At 36.5% G+C, this 20,953-nt stretch overlaps 1 protein-coding gene across 1 annotated transcript; it reads right to left on the reverse strand.

Annotated features, from left to right (window-relative positions):
• Positions 1 to 9,879: 9,879 nt before the first annotated feature.
• Positions 9,880 to 18,711, reverse strand: LOC129941586 (armadillo repeat-containing protein 8-like). Its single transcript, XM_056050257.1, has 10 exons — positions 18,553 to 18,711; positions 18,186 to 18,396; positions 17,869 to 18,078; positions 17,566 to 17,797; positions 11,457 to 11,694; positions 11,161 to 11,376; positions 11,015 to 11,086; positions 10,393 to 10,947; positions 10,138 to 10,310; positions 9,880 to 10,069 (listed from the first exon to the last, which is right to left on the reverse strand). The coding sequence occupies exons 1-10, from the start codon at positions 18,574 to 18,576 to the stop codon at positions 10,033 to 10,035; spliced, it is 1,968 nt and encodes a 655-aa protein (XP_055906232.1). The 5' UTR covers positions 18,577 to 18,711; the 3' UTR covers positions 9,880 to 10,032.
• Between the last annotated feature and the right edge of the window lie 2,242 nt (positions 18,712 to 20,953).

Here is a 20,953-nt window from a genome sequence, read left to right on the forward strand (position 1 = left end):
GGTGAAAAGAAGCCTGTAAGGACGATCAGGGGAACGTCGTTGCAGAACAACAGTCTATGTTGAGAATAAGGAAAGACCACTTCTCTAAACTATATAACGGCGATGACGAATTCCACTGTAAGGGAGATAGAACCAACCAGCCTTAGCGATGCAGATCAACGATTCCGCCTACCCGACCTTGACGAAGTGAAGATAGCTATATCTAAACTGAAGACAAAAAAAGCTGCTAGAGCTGACGGCATCGCTGCTGACCTATTTAAAGCTGCAGGCGATGACTTTGTAGGGAGCATGCACCGGGAGTATATGAACAATATGGTCGGAAGAAAGCATACCTGATGAGTGGAATCTCAGGCATAGTTTGCAAGATACATAAAAAAGGAGACCCTTTAAATTGCGCCAAGTACAGAGGCATCAGTCTCCTTAACATTGCATATAAGATCCTCTCTGCCGTAATATGCGAACGTCTGAAGCCGTTCCTCAACAACCTGATAGGTTCTTATCAGTGTGGCTTTAGACCAGGAAAGTCCACTATCGACCAAATGTTCACACTACGGCAGATCTTGAAATAAAACCATGGAACTTCAAATCGATACCCACCATCTCTTTATCGATTTTAAAGCCGCGTATGACAGCATCCATAGGGAAGAGCTCTACAGAGCAATGTCTAGTTTTGGCATCCCTTTCAAACTTATACGTGTGTGCAGAATGACGATGGAGAATGCACGCTGCTCTATCAAGGTCGGAAAAGATCTTACCGATTCATTTGATGTCAAAAAAGGTTTTAGACAAGGCGACGCATTGTCATGCGACTTCTTCAATATCGTTCTGGAAAGAATTGTGCAAAACTCAACCGTCAACACTAGAGGCACAATTTTCCAAAGGTCCATTCAATTACTCGGATACGCAGATGATATTGACATAATTGGAAGATCAATACGTGATGTCAGTGGACCGTTTTTGAGCATTGCGACTGAAGCGAAGAAGATGGGTTTAGTGGTCAATGAGGGCAAGACCAAGTATATGCTGTCATCAAAAAAGGACATTGAACAACGACGTCTTGGACGAAACGTCACCATGGACAGCTATAACTTTGAGGTAGTTAAAGACTTTGTCTACTTAGGCACCGCTATAAACACAGACAACGAAACCAGCGTTGAAATCAAACGAAGAATAACAATTGAGAAGTAAAGTCCTCTCTCGAGCATCTTAAATCACCATCTATAAGATCATCATCCCGGTTCTCATTTATGGCGCTGAGGCCTGGACCCTGTCAAATAAACGTCTTAGGATGCTTGGAGAGAAAAATTCTTAGTCCGATTTTTGTACCCGTCTGCATAGAATGAGAGTGGAGGAGGAGATACAACGATGTACTGTACGGGCTATACAACGACACTGCTCTAGTTAACAGAATTGAAGTCCAACAACTGAGATGGCTAGGTCATGTACAGCGAATGGACATAAACGCTCCAGCCGGAAAGGTCTTCGTCCCGAGAATAGAAAAAGACCGCGACGCAGGTGGCTCACCCAGGTGGGTGAAGACCTCAATCAACTTGGCGTGCGAAACTGGAGACAGCTAGTTAGGGACCGAGCTGGCTGGATACGCATGTTGGTCGAGCCCCAGGTCCACCCCGGACTGTAGCGCCACCTTAAGTAAGTAAGTAAGTAAGAATTCGCTCATTCGTGTACTTTATCTTAAAAATATTGAATGAATCAATAATAACAGTTCAATGATTAGTGAAAGGGTGCGTTCACAAATTAAATTCCTATTTGTCCCTATTTGAATACCTGATATTTTTTAAATTCTTCTATTTTTTGTATACACCAACGCATTGCTACGAGGACTGTAATCATCCGGGGGTATATGAACCCAAAAGTAAAAATTAAATTCTTTTTAAACATTGATTATTTTAACAGCGAATAAGCTATTGATTAGGAATGTTTGCCTAATGCCAGGTAAATGGATTAGATTCACGAATGAATAAGAGCTAGTTGTATGGCTTTCCTATGGACTTTCTAGTGTCTTCACTGCAATTGGCAGATAATAATTTATATTTTCCACAAAACACTTGATTTTTCTCTAAATCAAGAATATAATACGGTTTTATTTTTCAATAAAATATGTTCAAACACTACTTTTTTGAAGGTTCATTCAAACGTTTTGAGTAGTGTCACCATTTGTATTCCAACACATAAGGGAACCATTTTATTCACCACACTAATGTTAAAATTTTACTTATCGCCAAAACTTTACTAAAATTGATATTTACGATTGACATTTTTAACATAATAGAACTTATTTGTTGCTCAAAATTCAAACGTTAACAATATTGATTGAATTTGGTTTTTACCATGAGTTTCTTTGCGACAAGGTTTTCTTTTTTTCCAATTGGAATGGAATAAAAATTTGGAGTGATAAGAAAAAATATATATAATCAAAGTCGGCTGCAAACCTGAAATCAAGGAATTGGAATTGTGGTGAATCAACGAACTTCAATTTAGCTATGGATATGTTTTTAAACTTTCAACATCATTTTAAAATTTTCCAAAAATTCGATGTTATAATCGTAAGACTACAGATAATAATAAAAGAATAGTAATAAAATCAAAACTTGCTGTATACTGTTTTGCGTGTTTTGGTTGAAAATTGTTTTAGCACAAATGCTCTAACCTTCTTTGAAGGTTAATGTATGGCTGGTAAGGATATTTTAAAAAATTTAGTAGGATATTGAAAATTTTTCGACGGAATATTAAAGTTAGAGATCGTAGACGGGGAAATCTTTATGTATTTTATTGAAAGAAAACTACTCCATAAATTTATTAAGCCACAAAAAGACTGACAATAAGATTCGTTTGAATTAAACAGGGTTGTTCATTTTGCAGTTTCAAAAGTGAAAATAAAAAAACACATAAATTAATTTGTTCAGCAGTGTCAAATCGCATGATCTTTTTGGCCACTTGATATCACCTCGACGAGAAACTAAGCGGCCAGGAACTGTTTCTTGCAATAAAGCCATATTCACTCGAGTTGTCTGACATGTGGCACTGTCCTGTTAAAATCACAAATTCTTCAAGTCCCTCTGAATTGACTTTGACAGCCATTTTATAGTCGTTTTCGAACATGTAAGGTACAATCACATCTCCGGACGAAAGAGCGCGCCAAACAGTGTCTTTTTGTGGATATAATGGCCTCTCTTCAACTATTTGAGGATTCTCAGAAACCCAAATAGCTACGATAATTTTGTTTGTTTATTAACGTACCCACCGAGTGTCAAATGTGTTTCGTCGCTGAAAAATATTTTGTTCGAAAAATTGCGGTCCACCGCACCGACTGTTGTTCAAGCACACATTCGACGTATCTTCAACCCCGTCGAGCGGGTGGAAAGGGGTCAAATCCCCTCGGGCCCGGGATTTTCTAGGGGCCCGTAAAATTGAAAGCAATGAGGAGATAGTTTATTTTTTTTAATATACTCTATATTGATCATCAACATATTCTTACTTATTTTTAAGGGTCCGAAAATTTAATTCATGCTTTCGCAATCGGGCCCGTTGCATGTTATCTACCAATCTATCAGTTACAAACTTTCAGATCTGGGGCCCCTGATTATTATTGGAGTACATTTTTGTTAATATTTATTGAAAAGTTGGGCAGCTCTGAACTATTGAAAGAAAGGTATAATAAATTGTTTCGCTTATCTTATTTAATTTAACGTAAATTTCAAATTTATTGTATTTTGAAAATTTTTAAAGTCAAAATAAGGTGCCCGGTAACTTAAAACAAAACCAAATATTTATGTTTGTTTCTGTTTTTATAAAGATTCTTTTCTTCTATTTTTCTTTCAGCTAGGAACGAAATTTTTGATCCGGTTTCGGGAGACCCGAAAATACCACGCAAATGTTTTTTAATTTTGGTTTCTGTAATATTAATTAATTAATATTTTGAATAATTATTGTTTACTGAAGATTTGAAGAATATCAAACCACATAAAAGTGTCTATATTAAACCAGCCATACAAAAATTCAATAGTTTACATATAAAAGTAAGACCGACAAAATTGCATGCAGGTAGTTAGGAAAATTCCTTTTGTGCATTTAAGGAAAGATTTTTATTTAATCTTAATGAATGAATACCAAAGGGTAAATGAATAACTCTTGGTAGGTTAGGTTGGGTTGGAGTGGCTGTCCAGATATCATTGACGCACGTAGACCACAAGGGGCCATTGTGATACCACTAATGACGTTACTCATGGGAGAGTAATGAACTTAAACAAACCATTTCGTACTTTTAATAAAGTTAGAGAGACGTTTTGTGTCAATCGTTCCCAGTTCACTGGTATTATCGAAGAAGGGATTACCGAGAAAGTTATTCCTTCTAATGGAGAGTGCTGGACATGTACATAGAAGGTGTTGGACTGTTTCCTCTTCCTCCTCGTCCATGCAGATTCTACATTTGTGTAGACCCAGAGCATGTCTTCCTATGAAGCAGTGTCCTGTTATTACTCTAATTGTAGAGCCTATACTTTGTCTGCTCAGTGATATCCAGCCTTTTGACCGTTTTAAGTCTATACTTATACGATATACCATATTTGCTTGGTTGCTAGGCCACACTCTGTGACCATCTAGCATTTGTTGTTTCTAGAGCATATTGCTTGAGAAGATATTTGCATGTAGCAAGTGGTGTTCCTATGTTATGTTTTTGTCTAACATAAGGCAGAAGTGTTCCGTTTTTGGCGAGCTCATCGGCTTTGCAATTTCCCGGAATGTCTCTGTGGCCCGGCACCCAAATGATGTGAATGATAAACTGTTCCGTTATCTCATTCAGAGATTATCGACAATCTTGGACTGTTTGAGAGTTTGTGGAGACAGACGCGAGAGATTTAAGAGTGGCTTGGCTGTCTGAGAAGATTCGTATATCCTTACAAGATATAACGTTTTCTTTGAGCCAGGATAGTGCTTCTTTAATCGCCATTACTTTTGCCTGGAAAACACTACATTGATTGGGAAGTCTATAGGATAGACTGAGATTCAGTTTGTTCCGAAAAGATACGACTTCCAACTACGTGATCGGTCTTTGAACCGTCTGTATAGAACTGTACCGCATCGTCTTCCAGGGGTCTCTCTTCTTCCCAGGAAGATCTTGAAGGGATGGACACATGGACGCTTCTACTGAATAACATGTTTGGGGTGGTATAGTCTAAGCGATCTGGGATAGATCTGAAACTGTCTAGAATATTAGTATGTCCAGTATTGTTACTGGTTCATTGAGAGGTGGCTCTAAGCCTTACACTTGAGTTGGCTGCCACCATTTTGGAGAAGATGTCAAGAGGTGTTACGTTTAAAAGCACTTCCAGTGCTGCGGTTGGTGATGAGCGAAGTGCTCCTGTGATGCACATACCTGCTGACCGCTGGACTTTGATGAGCTTATTAAGATTTACCATCTTGTCCAGTGCGATCCACCATACGACAGCTCCATAAATGAGTATGGGTCTGATTACCGAAGTGTATAGCCAGTGGGTTATTTTTGGGGAGAAGTTCCATTTTGATCCTATGGCCTTTTTACAAGTAAAAAGCGATACAGTAGCCTTTTTTACTTTCATCAATATTTGCCTTCCAATTTATTTTGTTGTCTAAAATAGGCCTAAATATTTAGCTTTGTTCGGAAAAGCTTAATAGGATTCCTCTAATTTTGGGTGGGCTAATCTGAGGAATTTTATATCTTCTGCCTTTTTAAGGCATTTTTAAGGAGTTCCGAGAGAATTTGGGGGTGCTTCCCAGATACGGATATTGCAACGTCGTCAGCATAGGCAATCACCTTGAAACCCTCTGCTTCCAATGATGTAAGTAGGTCGTTTACTACCATGTTCCATAAAAGAGGCGAAAGAACCCCACCTTGGGGAGTGCCTCGATTCACCGATCTGGTGGTAGTAAAACTTCTCATGTTAGAAATTATTGTCCGGCTTTTGAGCATGAGACTTATAATATCTATGAGTGATTTCTCTAATTTCAGCTTATCCATTGCTGTTGTAATCGCCTGGTAACTGACGTTGTTGAAAGCTCCTTCAATATCTAGGAACGCTACCAGGTTATATTCTTTGTATTTGAGGGAATGTTCAATAGTACGTACCAGTGAGTGAAGTGCTGATTCTACTGATTTTCCCTTAGAGTAAGCATGTTGAGCTGTGGAAATGAGACATGATTTTAAGTTATGTCTGATGTAAATTTCAATCAATCTTTCCAAGGTTTTAAGAAGGAAGGATGATAGGCTGATTGGTCGTAGATCTTTAGGGTTAACGTGTGAGGGTTACCCTGCTTTAGGAATGAAGACTAATTTTGCCATTCTCCAGGCTTTGGGAATATATCTCAACCTTAAACAGGTTGTCAGAATGATTTCCAATAGTGGAATGATCATGTCTGAGCATTTTTGTAGTTCGGCCGGAATTATTCCGTTTTGTCCTGGAGATTTATATGGATCAAAGCTGTCTATGGCCCATTGCAGTTTTTCCCTCGTTAGTAGATCAACTAAATCGCTTGTAGAAGCTTGAGACTCTGATGTTAAGTCGTTGGGCATGTTAGAGCTACCTGGAAAGTGGGTGTCTAATAACAGATTAAGATATTCTTCATCTGTGATAGTCCACGTGCCTGCTTCTGTCTTTAAAGCACTGGGTATTGTTGGACTTTTTGAGAGAATTTTCCTGAGTCTTGAGGCTTCTGAAGTATTTTCTATTTTACCACATAAGTTTCTCCAAGAAGACCTTTTACTCTTTTTTATATTGCTTTAGAGCTTGTTTGTATAAGTCCCAGTCAGAAGGAGATCTAGTGTACTTAGATCTGTTGAAGAGTTTGCCACAGCTCTTTCTGAATGGTTCTTTACGCCACCAATGAGGTTTCTTTTTACCCTTTAAAATGGTTACAGGGCATGAAGATCTCATTGATTCATTTAAGGCTTCGGTGAGATGATTTACAGAAAGGTCTAGTTCATCTTTACTGGAGGAGCTTTTAAGAAGGTTGTGATCAAGCAGTTGTGCTAGTACCTCCCTATATTGCTCCCAGTTTGTATTACGGTCATTTCGAAAACCCGTAGATGTATTTGCCACATCTTTGAGCTCAAACTGAATGTATTTGTGGTCAAAGAAGGAATTCTCTTTTGAGCCATGCCAGTTTGAAATCAGATTGTGCATCGAGTCAGAGGTAAGTGTATTATCTAGTACCTCTTTCCTATTCGTGGTTACAAAAGTGGGCTCATTACCAATATTACTTATGAGTAGGTTAGTGCTTAGTAAGTAATCAAATAAGGACTCACCTCTCTCATTTATATCAGAGCTACAGAATACCGTGTGACGGGCGTTAGCGTCCGAACCAATTAGGAGACCAACTTATTTCGATTGCGCGTCCGCAATGGCCAAGGTAAGAGGATATGAGCCAGTAGGTGGCTTTATCCATTGTTAAGACAGCGGTATCCTTGTCGCTGTATTTGGGGAGTAAAAATATGTTTAAGTCATTTTTTACTAACATGCATGACCTTGGTTCACCTTTCTCCGATGCATACAATATTTTATAGCCAGGATTCTTGAGACCTCTGATGATGGAGTTTGAGACCCACCGCTCCTGTTTCAAGACGATGTCTTCCTTGTTCCTATGCAATCGGAGTACCAGGTTGTTTGTGGCCATGATGGCGTGATGAAGATTAATCTGTACTAATCGCAGCTTTTACTTTAGTCAGATCAACCTCCACCACTGTTTTGTCGACGTTTTCATCATCTGAGGAGGACTTAAGTAGGTCTTCCTTACACAGAGTGATGCCTAAAGTGGCGTCTTCAGTCTCCATGTCGGAGTTGCTGTCGACTGTAGTTTTAGCCTCCACGTCGGATGGCTCGTTTGGGGCTGTGGATGTCGATGGTTCCACTTGTGGTGTTACATCGACTTCCATTATTGTTGTTAGTGAAGCGTATCCTTCCGCTGAAGGGGCTTCTGTGAGGGGCGTGTTGAGCGTATCTTCATCTTTTTTATAGATACGGATCATGATTTCATCAAAACCATACCTAATCACGCCTTTGGTAGCGGCCAGTGGAGACAGTTATTCAATATTGATCAACACGAGAGGTGATCTATAGTGACCCACTGTCTCCTTCTCAACTCTTGGTAAATAAATCGACAACTTGATCTCCGATTTGAACATTATTCGAAACGGATGGGTTCAAATTGTATCTGAATGCAAAACAGTTTCTACTGGCTTGGGGGATGTCCAAAAATCGTTCCCATCGAAAAGAAAAAGACAATTATAGAGACATTTTGGAGAAAATCGAGGAGCCGGAGAACAAATTGAAACAAACTAAGAAATAAATTTCAAGAGATACGCCTTTGGCGTCATAGTTGATTCAATTATATCTGGAATTTCTCGTCGGTTCGATATGATGAAAAATTTGAATGCTGCCTTTTTATTTATAATATAACGAACTCGCATGTGACTCAAGAGATGAAAAGAGGAATAATTCATCTGAAACACATTTATGAAGCCAATTTTTAAAGTTTTGAAAACTTTTTAATTTTGTGTTTCAAATCACTTTAAAATTGTAAACTTTTTATGTTTCAAATTATATTAAAATTGATGTCTTTTTTGTGTAACAAATCATATCAACATTGTTAATTATAATTATCAAGTTTATTTTCTATTGCTTACCTAATTTATTTTAGTATACGAATCCAACCAAATTGTTGTATTATTTTTATTGTTTTTTTTTTAACTTTTAACATTTTTTAAATTATAAATTAATTATTAAGTTCAATTTTACTTTTAATATTTTTCCTTTATTATGAAATTTTAAATCAGGCAGACAACAGAATTTCCAAGTCCTTATTCTTAAATAAAAAATTATTGTTGAACTTTAATAAGGAAAAATAAAGAATTTATCTATCTATAGATAGATAATCTGAAGCCAATTTTGTATTCCCAGAACTTGGAGACGATTTATCCCAACATTTGTGTTGCTCTCCGTGAGTTTTCCACCATACATGTAACCGTAGCTAGTGCCGAACGTTCATTTAGCGTCCTTGCCAGAACAAAGAATTTACATCGTTCGTGCTCATCACAAGATCGTGTTTCCGGACTTGCTGCACTATGAATGGAAACATAGGAATTCAAACTAACTCTAATAAAAACATTTTGATATTTTAATATAAAAAATTCAACTGAAACACGGTATGGACACGGTATGTAGTACCCGTGGCATGATGGTTAGTGCGTTGGACTGTCATGCAAGGGGCTTGGGTTCAATCCCTGCCTGTGCCACCTTAATTTAAAAAAAATTAATTTTCGCGGGTACTGCCTCTTGCGAGGAATTGACAATTTCTTCAAGAGTAATTCTTGTCATGAAAAAGTGCTTTCTCAAATTAGCCGTTCGGATTCGGCCTTAAATTGTAGGTCCCTTCCATTCCTGACAACAGTACTCGCACACAGGAATGGTTGAGAGTTGTAAGTCACTAGGCCCTGGTTCACAACGGACTGTTGCGCCACCCCATTTGATTTATTTTAATATAAAGAAAAAAATAAAGAGTATTTAATGTAAACCTTTTAAAATACATAGTTTTTTAAAAGACGAATTTCAAATACTTTTACTTCGCTTTATTTAATTTCAAGAAGAAATATCATTTTTTCGAGTGGGTCCTAGGCTATTTAAAACTTTTGGAATATTGTCCCACAGTTCATTTGTTTTAGCCCGATGTTCAGGACCGACGAGTGCTCCCATTGCAATGCCCTTATTTTTTTTTCATAAACTCGACGAGAGCCAAAAATTGATGTCGATTTGTTTGCTTTCTGCGTCTAGCATTTAAACCTTTTTTTAGATCTGGAAATACCTACCGAAAACAAATTAAAAGCAGACAAAATTTAAATTTTTGTTTAACTTTATTTTTGTTCAAAATTATCTACACTAAATTATTACATCATCTCTATACTTTTTGCTTCGAAAACGTAATATTTGTTTTGTTTTTCTGTTTGTTTATATTTCTATATACAAAATCAAACGATTTTAAATAATTTTAGGAAAATAGTAAACGCTTAAGTATGCTCCGGATCCTAAAAACAAAAATAGACCAACATTTAAATATGCACCAAAGCTTTAAAAATATAAATGAAAAACTTACTCTTCATATGCTTCCGTTCCTTCGGATGTTTTTTCAAAAACTTCATTTAAATTCGATATAATACCTAATTCGTTAAGTTTTGTATATCGTTCTCTTGATCTTGAATCTTTTCGACGTACAAAATTTCCTATTGCAAATAATGTACCTGCTTGAAGTTTTAAATCCTTGTGGCTCTTTAAACATAAACAAAAATACAACAAAAACATGATTAATTGGTGAGATCTTTTCTTTGAAGAGAATTCTTATGACAATTACCAGAAAACTACCCAAACGTGTCAATACTTTATCATCGTCAATAATATAATCTTTGACTTGCGCGCCAGCCGCAATATTACCCACTATACAGAGTGCCTGCTCTTTTACTTCAGATGGATGTTGTGAGTCCAAGACCATGTTTACCGCCTGCATTACCTGTGACGAATACTCCGACATAATATCGTCAATGTGAAGAGATTTGCTAAGCAAGTTCCTTAACAATCCGAGAGTCTTCATGATAACCCTCGTATCGGAATCGTTAAGAAGCTCCAGAATTTTATCAGCTCCCAAACAATTTATGATTTTTGTTTTGACATGTTGTTCAGCTTGGAAGGCCATGTTCATGAGGGCCCAACTGCCGTTCAAACGCAAGGCGGGGTCGGCATTTTCCGTGAGCTGACACAACATTTCAACAACACCCGAATCGAGCATTGGTTCTTTTGCCGGTGAGAACTCAAGCAGGAGATTGCATATTGTCGATGTGACAACTGTGAGTAGCTCGTTTGATGGTTGTCCGGAGAGAAGTGCCATAAGTGGTTTCCACACTGAATGATCCTTTATATATCAAAGAAATTAGAATGGAAGGCACTTGATGTATATACATTGAAAAGAAAAAACGAACCTGAAATGTTGTCCTTAATTGTTGTACCGATCGAGAGAGTGAATGCAAACATCGTACTGCAGCTAATCGTACCTATTTGGAAAAAGGATTTTTCATGTTAGGCAAGTTATTTTATTTTGAAATTTAGTAAGAAAACCAACTTTTACCTGAGGATTTGAATCACATAGACCCTCGAGAACTTTCTCCATTAAACCTTTTGTCTCAATTATCTTCTTCCTTATGTCTTCATCGTTGGCTCCAAGCGAGGCAAAACATCGAAATGCCGCTTGCCTCAGCAAAGCTAACTGACTTTGTAGGAGCTCTGATAACGATTTTATTAAATGATTACATATCGCAGCGAGACGTTGTAATTGCGAATCAATCTACTTATATACTTACGATTATGTTTAAACTGTTCACAAAAAATATTTATGTAAAACAAATTATTTTACAAATTAATTACCTCGGCTAAGTAAGCCAATGTTTCGGCTGCTGATGCTCTGGTATATTGATCGAAATCATCTGTACAAAGTCTAGCTAAACAGGGAAGGGTTTTGTAGACGATTCTATTGTCTGTTGGTGGAAGAGTACCCGAGCGGTGTATGTAAGTTAAGCATCTTGCGGCTGTGAGCTGAATTTCCGGATTTCGAGCTCGAGAAAGTAAAGACGATAGAATATCAGGCATTGACCGACCTTCATAGCTAAAAGCGAAAAAAAATATTTGTAGTTAGTTTATGGCCTTATGAAGGACAAGGTACGAATGTTTCTTGTATTGAGCTTGATGACAAATAAAATGAAACGAATTCTAAAAATGTAAATATTTAACACAGGGTGGCGCACAAAACATGCTACAAAAATAAAGGGTATTAATTATCTTGTCTTTGTCAGTTAGTATTCAGCTTATTTGGTTGTATTTTGCAAGTTACTGAAACTTGAATACTGAACTGATATTTGGGTATGCATTCCGTCATTTCTGTTGAAAGGGAATTCAGCGAGTGTTTTGAGATACTCCTTCTGATAGACGCATGGTTATGGAAGCATCGCACGTACACCTTTCTCCCAAGATCCCGATGTTCGGGTTCATAATACATTTGCAACTGTCGATTTAACAGTACAGGCAAATGTTTGTTCATCTTTGATGAGCATCTTATCCAGAAATCCTCCATTAGACGGATTTTTGGGTCATAGGTCAGGTAAGGACCATAAGTTGGTCCTTTCTGATATTAAATGGATTTTACCGTCTTTACCAAATGGATCGAAGAAAAAAACCTTTGAAGTATGTTCTATATATGGATCAAATATTTGCTTAAACAAGCAGAAAACTAGAAAATCCATTGATAAAAAGAAAAAACTATACGCTTGCTTCGTAGATTTCAAGGCAGCATTTGACAAAGTTAACAGACAGGCTTTTCTGTACACGCTTTCAACGATAGAAATCTCCCGACCATGTACTCTAAATTTCTTGGTTCATCTAGTACATCTGTATGGGATGGATCGAACTTCTCAGAATGGTTTGAAAGAACTGCAGGTGTTCCACAGGGCTGTATTTCAAGCCCATTACTTGTTGCTTTGTTTGTTAACGACATTTGTGATATACTCCCAGGAGGGATATCATTTGCTTATATACAAATTAAAGTTCTGTTATTTGCTGATGACTTAGTGCTACTCGCCGAAAACGCTGAATGCATTTTGCGAGAAATAGGGGTTAGTCATCAATACAAGAAAGACAAAGGTGCTGATTTTTGAAGCATGTCAAAGGAGAAGACAACCCGACGAAAAATGGTCTCTCAATAATGTAAGCATGGACGTTGTACAAGAATTTAAGTACCTTGGTGTTTGGATTACACACAATCTCAATTTTTGAAAACACACCAAACAAAAAAGTAATGAAGCAAAACTAGCCTTGAGTATGATGTGGACTAGGTTCTTTGCAAACCAAGATATCGATATCGCGTCAAAATAACGTGTTTTTCATGCAAAGGTCAATACTTGTATGTGCTATGGTGCTCAGGTTTTCGGCTATATAAATCTCGAGACGTTTGAATACGCCTAACTATGCTATCTATGTGAAATGTGGTATAATGCCTCTGTACATAAGAAATCTTAAAGCCAACTATGATTATTTGATAAGGGTCATGAGAAGAAATGGAGTCTTTACAAGTCTATGATGACAAGACTTTTGCAAAACTAACGCTTATCCATTCAAGGACTGGAATGAACTAGCTCATTCTCATGCAGTTCATATATCATTATTGGAGTCAAATGTTGATGAATGGCAGGGTATGTTTGGGAAGGTTACTGCGAAAATAGACGAAAAGATTTATAACCAACATCTATCCAGAGCGAATTCAACATTGTCTAGGAGCACTTATAAGAATCTCAATCACCAAATTTCTTCAGGAATTAACTATTTTTTAATGAATGCTCGGTTGAAATTATAAGCTACATATTTAGAGCACGTGTTGAAGTTCGTAACTTAAACTTTATGCCTCATCGAGCAGATTTGCCCCAAATCTGTTGGCTCTGCATTAGAAGAGAAAATGAATATATAAACCATTTCATTGCCATTTGCCCAATACTGCTGGAAATCCGCCGACTCTATTTTGATGAGAGCTACATTTCTCTAAGCAGACTTTACGAAATATTAAACGGAGGACTAGGATGGTGTACTTAATATAATTATTGCATGAGGCAATAAATTTGATATTCAAATCATTAAAAAATCCAGTCACTACAGTTTAATGCATCCTATTTTTGTGTTTCAAATCATTTAAAAATTTAATTTTTTTTTGTGTTCCAAATCACATTAAAATTGAAAAAATTGTGGTTTGCTTATAAAATAATTGAAAATTGTTATTACTTTTGTGTTTCAAATAATTTCAACAAATAATAAAATTGAGTTAACGCTATCAAAATCTTGTGTAAAATTAATAAAAATAAATATACAAATGTATCCTTTTTCTCACAACCTTAACTTTTAATTAACTAACAATTATAACCCACTTTAGAATACTTAAACATACTATATTATTAGCAACTTTCATTTTTTATCGTTCACTTCATATTAAAAATTGTAATGAAATGTCACATCAGGCAGATGGCAGGAAAGTAATTCTCCTATTCTTAAGAAATGAAAATTATAAACCATTTTTTGTATAATAAAGAATTAATCTATCTATCTATCTATCAATCGGAATTTATCAAATCACTAAGTGGAGTTTTCATCTTCGTAATAGGTCAAAGATGGAGAAAAATCGTCTTATTTTCCTCTTTGTGCATGAAGCAAAAATCATTTGAAGGAGCTCCAAGAAGAAGATGTCTTCCTATTAGGCAGTGTCCTGTTAGTACACCTACAACAGAGCTATTGTGCATTCTACCAACGATGAGATGAGTTGCTTTGAGTATTTATTATCAAGCTTTCTGTGCTTAAAAGGTATAACATCTTATGTCGATTTTGTCCACTTTATAGTAGAGCAATTTCAAATTATAAATTGTGCTCTAAAATAAATAAGGTGTTGGAAACAGAAGTTATTCTCGGCAAAATAAGGAAATATTATTTTATGTTCTATTAAGAGCAATCTTGTTTAATAGATTGAAGGATTAGTTTATGAAAAATATGCTTTTTTGACATACATAAGTCGTTTTACACAATCAAATATGTGTACATTTTTAGTCTTACGTCACATAAGATATTTTTCCAACTCAACAATTAATTGTTTTGAAAACTTAAGTCGACTCAAGTTTTTTTGCCAAACGTGCTAGAAGGAATTTGTGAATATTGGCTACTTTAACTTTTCGTTTAAAATCGAAAACACAAAAAAGGCCATTAGTCAAGGTGAATAATTGATTAAGATAAACAAAATAAATAAAATGCTTTCAAAGCAAAGTTTGTATTGTTGTTAATACAATAAAAGTTAATTTTAAACGTATACAAGCTTATTCAAAGTAACTTAAAAGAAAAGTTTAACATAGAAATTGGGCATACCTAATGCCTTTACAAAAAAATATGAAAGAGATAGTAATTTTATAGGTAGCTTAAGACGTTTCATCATCATTTTCCTCAGTTAGATGAGATGGTATGTTGTCAGTAGGCAAATTTTTATAAAAACTGTGAAAAGTGGTATCGATTAGTGGCAGTAGATCCATCAGATCCTTTTTCTTTTGCTTGCTGATAGGTAAAGGTTGTAGGTAGCACAATGGCACATCAGATAGAGTTGCGCTTGAAACACCACGACGCTTCAAATTTAATACTTCAAATGGCTCTTCTACAGAGAGTGAAGTTTTGTATGAAAGAACTCCGATCTTCTTTAAATATCTGACACATCTCTTGCCATAAGGACTTATTTCCACTTCCATCAACTTTTCGCCAGAGAAATCTTTCTTTCGAAGTTCTGGAAAAGTCTAAGAATTTGTTTCTAGTAATTTCATTTACTTTGAAAGGCTTTTTGGTGTATATCCACAGATGTTAGTTTCTTTTCCCTTCTATCGCCGCATGGTCGGTATCACATTCCATATGAGTGTGACCTGGTATCAAAAACTTATGATCAATAATTCGAATGCTTGATTCTGTTTGCATAAACACTAAGAACATCGTTGAAACAAAAGAGCTATTGTTCTGACCTCCACAAAAATCACTATAAAAGGTTACCTCGTTACAGGTTTTGGGTAAACTCTTAAGGTGCTCAAAACACACAAGAAGCAATTTCATTGCCACCACGACGTTAATTGCCCTCGAGCCACATAAAACAGAAAGGCGGATTCGTACATCGTGAACCGTTAAATTAAATGTCCATAGCCGTCTTTTGTAGAACGAAAAATTTGTCCTCAGGAAGGGAATTTGAAGGCACTGTTGCATGTCAAAAGTAAATACTTTTTTACTTGTCATTTTAACAACGAAGTTTGTCCTGTTTTTTAGTCTCGTATGCCAGATCAGCATGTTCTTGGAGCACTTTCAATTCCTTTTCAAATTGTTCTTTTTCATTTCCGCTGCTGATTTTTAATTTCATGTGCAGGATTTTGGAGTATGTAGTAAGGGATACTGTTGTGGCATATTTGTCAGTAAAATACCGATACATATGAAAAAGACTTAAATCGGCATGGAAGTACTTTTGCGCTGATTGCTTTCTAGTGTAGTGTGACTCATATGCTGGAAAACTTTGTGTATGGGTATTTCCATTTCTGTAGCATCATTAAGATTCTTTCAAGGAGTTTTTCGACCTCGTTTGTCTTAGGAAATGGTTGTGCCTAGAGACTCTAGTTTTTTCTTTACCACTGTTTTGATAAACTGTTCTGTTTAACATAACGTGAAACAAAAACAATTTTGACAGACCTGTATCCTTTGGCCACCAACTTCCAAAAAAAATGTGTTCACATGCGTCCTAGTCCGCAAATGCGTTGACGTGTTTCTCCGTGTTTTTTTCTCTGAAAGTATTATCAGCCCAGCGGCAAATGCTACTCCCAAATTATAGTTTCCTAGCTTCCAATACTGTTCAAATATATTTCGTTGAACTCCTGGTGAAATATTTTCTATGCACTTCATGCGACAATTCTCCAATTTCTTGATCTCCTACTTTACTTTAAATTTAACTGAATTATTGAAGTATCCTTGTCCAGTGTTTCGTTTTAATTTTCTTATCCTACGATTGACATTTTGACCCCTTAGATTTTTCTTCAAAAAGTTGCTCTGCACGTTCTGTTTCTTCACTCAATTCACTATAGGCAGACACTTCTTCAATAATCTTAAAGAACTAGAAGATTTTCCTGGAAGCTTTCTATTAGGCTTAATCAGTTCCAAGACCATCCAATAATACTAAAGGTTTAATCACTCACACTTTTTAATAAGATCGATAATTTATTGTATCAGAATGGGTCTACATTAATCTTAGTGTAGCGATAACGTCCATCAACCTAACCTTAATGCCGCACCCAGCAATGGTGAATCCTAAAATGTTTTTTTAATTATCTCAAGATACGATCGATAATTTAAGGCTGTTTGGTAATCAATAGACAAATCAGAGACAGTGTAACAATAACAGCCAATAGAAACAGATTTTTAAAGGTGTTGAATAAGTTTTCTTAACGACGAACTGTTCCAAAAAAATATCTCTCTAAACAGCATTTGGGTCCAACAAGATGGAGCATTTGCAAGACCTGTTATGAGGGACCTCCAACAAAAATTTACTTACAAATTACTTTTCAGGAATTTCACTTTTCGCTGACCTTCAAGGTCACGTGACCCCACTCCACCAAACTTTTTAACGGACTTGTCAAGTAACATTTCTACAAAACGAAACCTAGAAATTTGACCAAATTGAAGCAGTCTATTCAGAAAATAATATAAGCGACTCCAAGTTAAGACCTTCAGGATCAACGAAAAACTTTCTGAATAGGTGCATCATATGCGTCATCATGTTTCATTCGATTAAAAAAGAATATATTTGAATTTGTTATTTTAACACAATTGGTGTACCACCCTGTATGTATTAGTTTTAGCTCTAAAGGTCGATTTAAAGCTCAAAAAATTAATTATGTATTTATAAATTATTGATTTTAAAGTTAGCTGCTTGACTTACCTTGTTACACAAACATTGTCAGAGACACAACGATTTGTGAAGCACATACAAGCCAAGCACCTTAACGCTGGTACTTGAAGAACATCATGCTGCGAACTTATCATGCGGGCTAAGAAGATGATTGCGCCAGCCTGGCACAGCAGAATCTGTTCGTTGTATGTATTGCATATTGGAACTAGAATGCTTGTGACATTGGCTTGAATGTGCAATGAACTTTCAACAGACGCCAGACCTAGAATCCCACACAATAAAAACTCACATTTAATCATCTCCAAACCACACAGAAAATGCGAACATCCTTACTCATGAGATGCGGTAATGTCGTGTTATTTGCGTACAAAAGACCAACAGGAGCAAAGGGAAACTGATAAATTGATCGCAGAGCCGATAGACAGTGCGCTGCGATTCTTTGGTCAACATTTGGGATTAGGACTTGGGCAATCAAAAACCGCACTATGTCGTAGTCGTCGATTAGTTTTTGAACTTGTTCTGCAGATCCTTTAGCTAGAGAACCTACAAAGTTTCCAAAAAGCTATAAAATTCTTATGCATAGGAATGTATGTTCGAACGAATGACAGGTTGCCAATGTCGATGAATCAACTATGTACAATTATACTAACCAATGACAATAAGAGCATTTAATCGGATGTTAATGTCCTCATCTGGGTTGCCGATTTTCTCTACCAATTTCGGCACGATTCCTTGCGATATCACATATGCCTTTTGGCGATTACTGCCAATTACGGCATCAATTATATTGGCTAAAGCTTCTTCACACTGTAATTTATCATTGCCACTTAGTTGGTCAACATAAGACCCACAAGGAATCCCCTACGAAATACAAATTCAAAAATTATACATTTCAAGACCACTTTTTTGGCAAGTTAGCCGAGGACTTTTATTATTTTTCTTTTTGCGGAACTTTGAAAGGAGTACAGGAATTTTGGGAGCTTGACAGTGGAATATATTTTCTATTTATTAGAATACCTGCAACAATATAACACTGAGCATTTTTATTTTATTTTAATAAATATTACGATTTAAAGAAATAACAAAATGTATATGTACAAATGAAACATAAATAAAACACATTTAAGAAAATACAAGAATTATATTTTATGAAGTTGAAGTTAAGTTAGATTTTTATTGGGGATGTGAAGGTTTCCAGTGTGCAGTGTTTTTCCAGAATTGGTTTGGCATTTCCATTTTAGTACTCAAGCTTGCTTTCCAAGATTAAGCAATAAACGGAATGGGTTGTTTGGAGGGGCGTTAACCATTAAATTAATGTTACGCGCATGTGGTCTTCATCAAGTCTTTTGTAAAGCTGTAGCGATATAATTTCTTCTTTAATTTAACACAGAGCACATTATTCGTTTTTTTTTTTTGAAGTGTCATTCGGTGATGCGCGCACTATTACACGAAGACTTTTCAGATGTTTAAGTCTGTGTATTATTTTGACAGATATCTTTTATTTCTTGATATTACACTTACCTCTGACTCGATCCACAATATGATTTCAAACTGGCATGTCTCAAAAGAGAATTCCTTCTCTGACCACAAATACATTCAGTTTGAGCTCAAAGATGTAGCAAATACATCTACGGGATTTCGAAATCACCGGAATACAAACTGGGAGCAATATAGGGAAGTACTAGCACAACTGCTTAATCACAACCTTCTTAAAAGCTCCTCCAGTAAAGATGAACTAGACCTTTCTGTAAATCATCTCACCGAAGCCTTAAATGAATCAATGAGATCTTCATGCCCTGTAACCATTTTAAAGGGTAAAAAGAAACCTCATTGGTGGCATAAAGAATTAGAACCATTCAGAAAGAGCTGTCGTAAACTCTTCAACAGATCTAAGTACACTAGATCTCCTTCTGACTGGGACTTATACAAACAAGCTCTAAAGCAATATAAAAAAGAATTAAGAAAGAGTAAGAGGTCTTCTTGGAGAAACTTATGTGGTAAAATAGAAAATACTTCAGAAGCCTCAAGACTCAGGAAAATTTTTCAAAAAGTCCAACAATATCCAGTGCTTTAAAGACAGAAGCAGGGACGTGGACTATCACAGATGAAGAATCTCTTAATCTGTTATTAGACACCCACTTTCCAGGTAGTTCTAACATACTCAACGACTTAACATCAAAATCTCAAGCTTCTACAAGCGATTTAGTTGATCTAATAACGCGGGAAAAACTGCAATGGGCCATAGACAGCTTTGATCCATATAAATCTCCAGGACCAGATGGAATCATTCCGGCCGAACTACAAAAATGCTCAGACATGATTATTCCACCATTGGAGATCATTCTGACAAGCTGTGTAAGGTTGAGATATATTCCCAAAGCCTGGAGAATGGCAAAAGTAGTCTTCATTCCCAAAGCAGGGAAACCCTCACACGTCAACCCTAAAGATCTACGACCAATCAGCCCATCATCCTTCCTTCTTAAAACCTTGGAAAGATTGATTGAAATTTATATCAGACATAATTTAAAACCATGTCTCATTTCCACAGCTCAACATGCTTACTCTAAGGGAAAATCAGTAGAATCAGCACTTCACTCACTGGTACGTACTATTGAACATTCCCTCGAATACAAAGAATATAACTTGGTAGCGTTCCTAGATATTAAAGGAGCTTTCAACAACGTCAGTTACCAGGCGATCACAACAGCAATGGATAAGCTGAAATTAGAGAAGTCACTCATAGATCTTATAAGTCTCATGCTCAAAAGCAGGACAATAATTTCTAACATGAGAAGTTTTACTACCACCAGATCGGTGAATCGAGGCACTTCCCAAGGTGGAGTCCTTTCGCCTCTTTTATGGAACATGGTAGTAAACGACTTACTTACAACATTGGAAACAGAAGGTTTCAAGGTGATTGCCTACGCTGATGATCGTATCTGGGAAGCACCCCCAAGTTCTCTCGGAACTCCTACAAAATGCCCTAAACAGGCTAACTAAATGGGCTAATCAATGTGGATTGGACGTCAACCCACACAAAACAGAATTAATACTCTTCTCGAGAAAATATAAAATTCCTCAGATTAGCCCACCCAAGATTAAAGGAATACCATTAAGCTTTTCCGACCAAGCTAAATATTTGGGCCTCATTTTAGACAACAAACTAAATTGGAATTCAAATATTGAAGAAAGAGTCAAAAAGGCTACTGTAGCGCTTTTTACTTGTAAAAAGGCCATAGGATCAAAATGGGGCTTCTCCCCAAAAATAACCCACTGGCTATACACTTCGGTAATCAGGCCGATACTTATTTATGGAGCCGTCGTATGGTGGACCGCACTGGATAAGATGGTTAATCTAAATAAACTCATTAAAGTCCAGCGGTCAGCAGGTATGTGCATCACAGGAGCACTTCGCACA

Source organism: Eupeodes corollae, chromosome 1, assembly GCF_945859685.1.
Source record: "Eupeodes corollae chromosome 1, idEupCoro1.1, whole genome shotgun sequence".
Taxonomy (NCBI): Eukaryota; Metazoa; Arthropoda; class Insecta; order Diptera; family Syrphidae; genus Eupeodes; species Eupeodes corollae.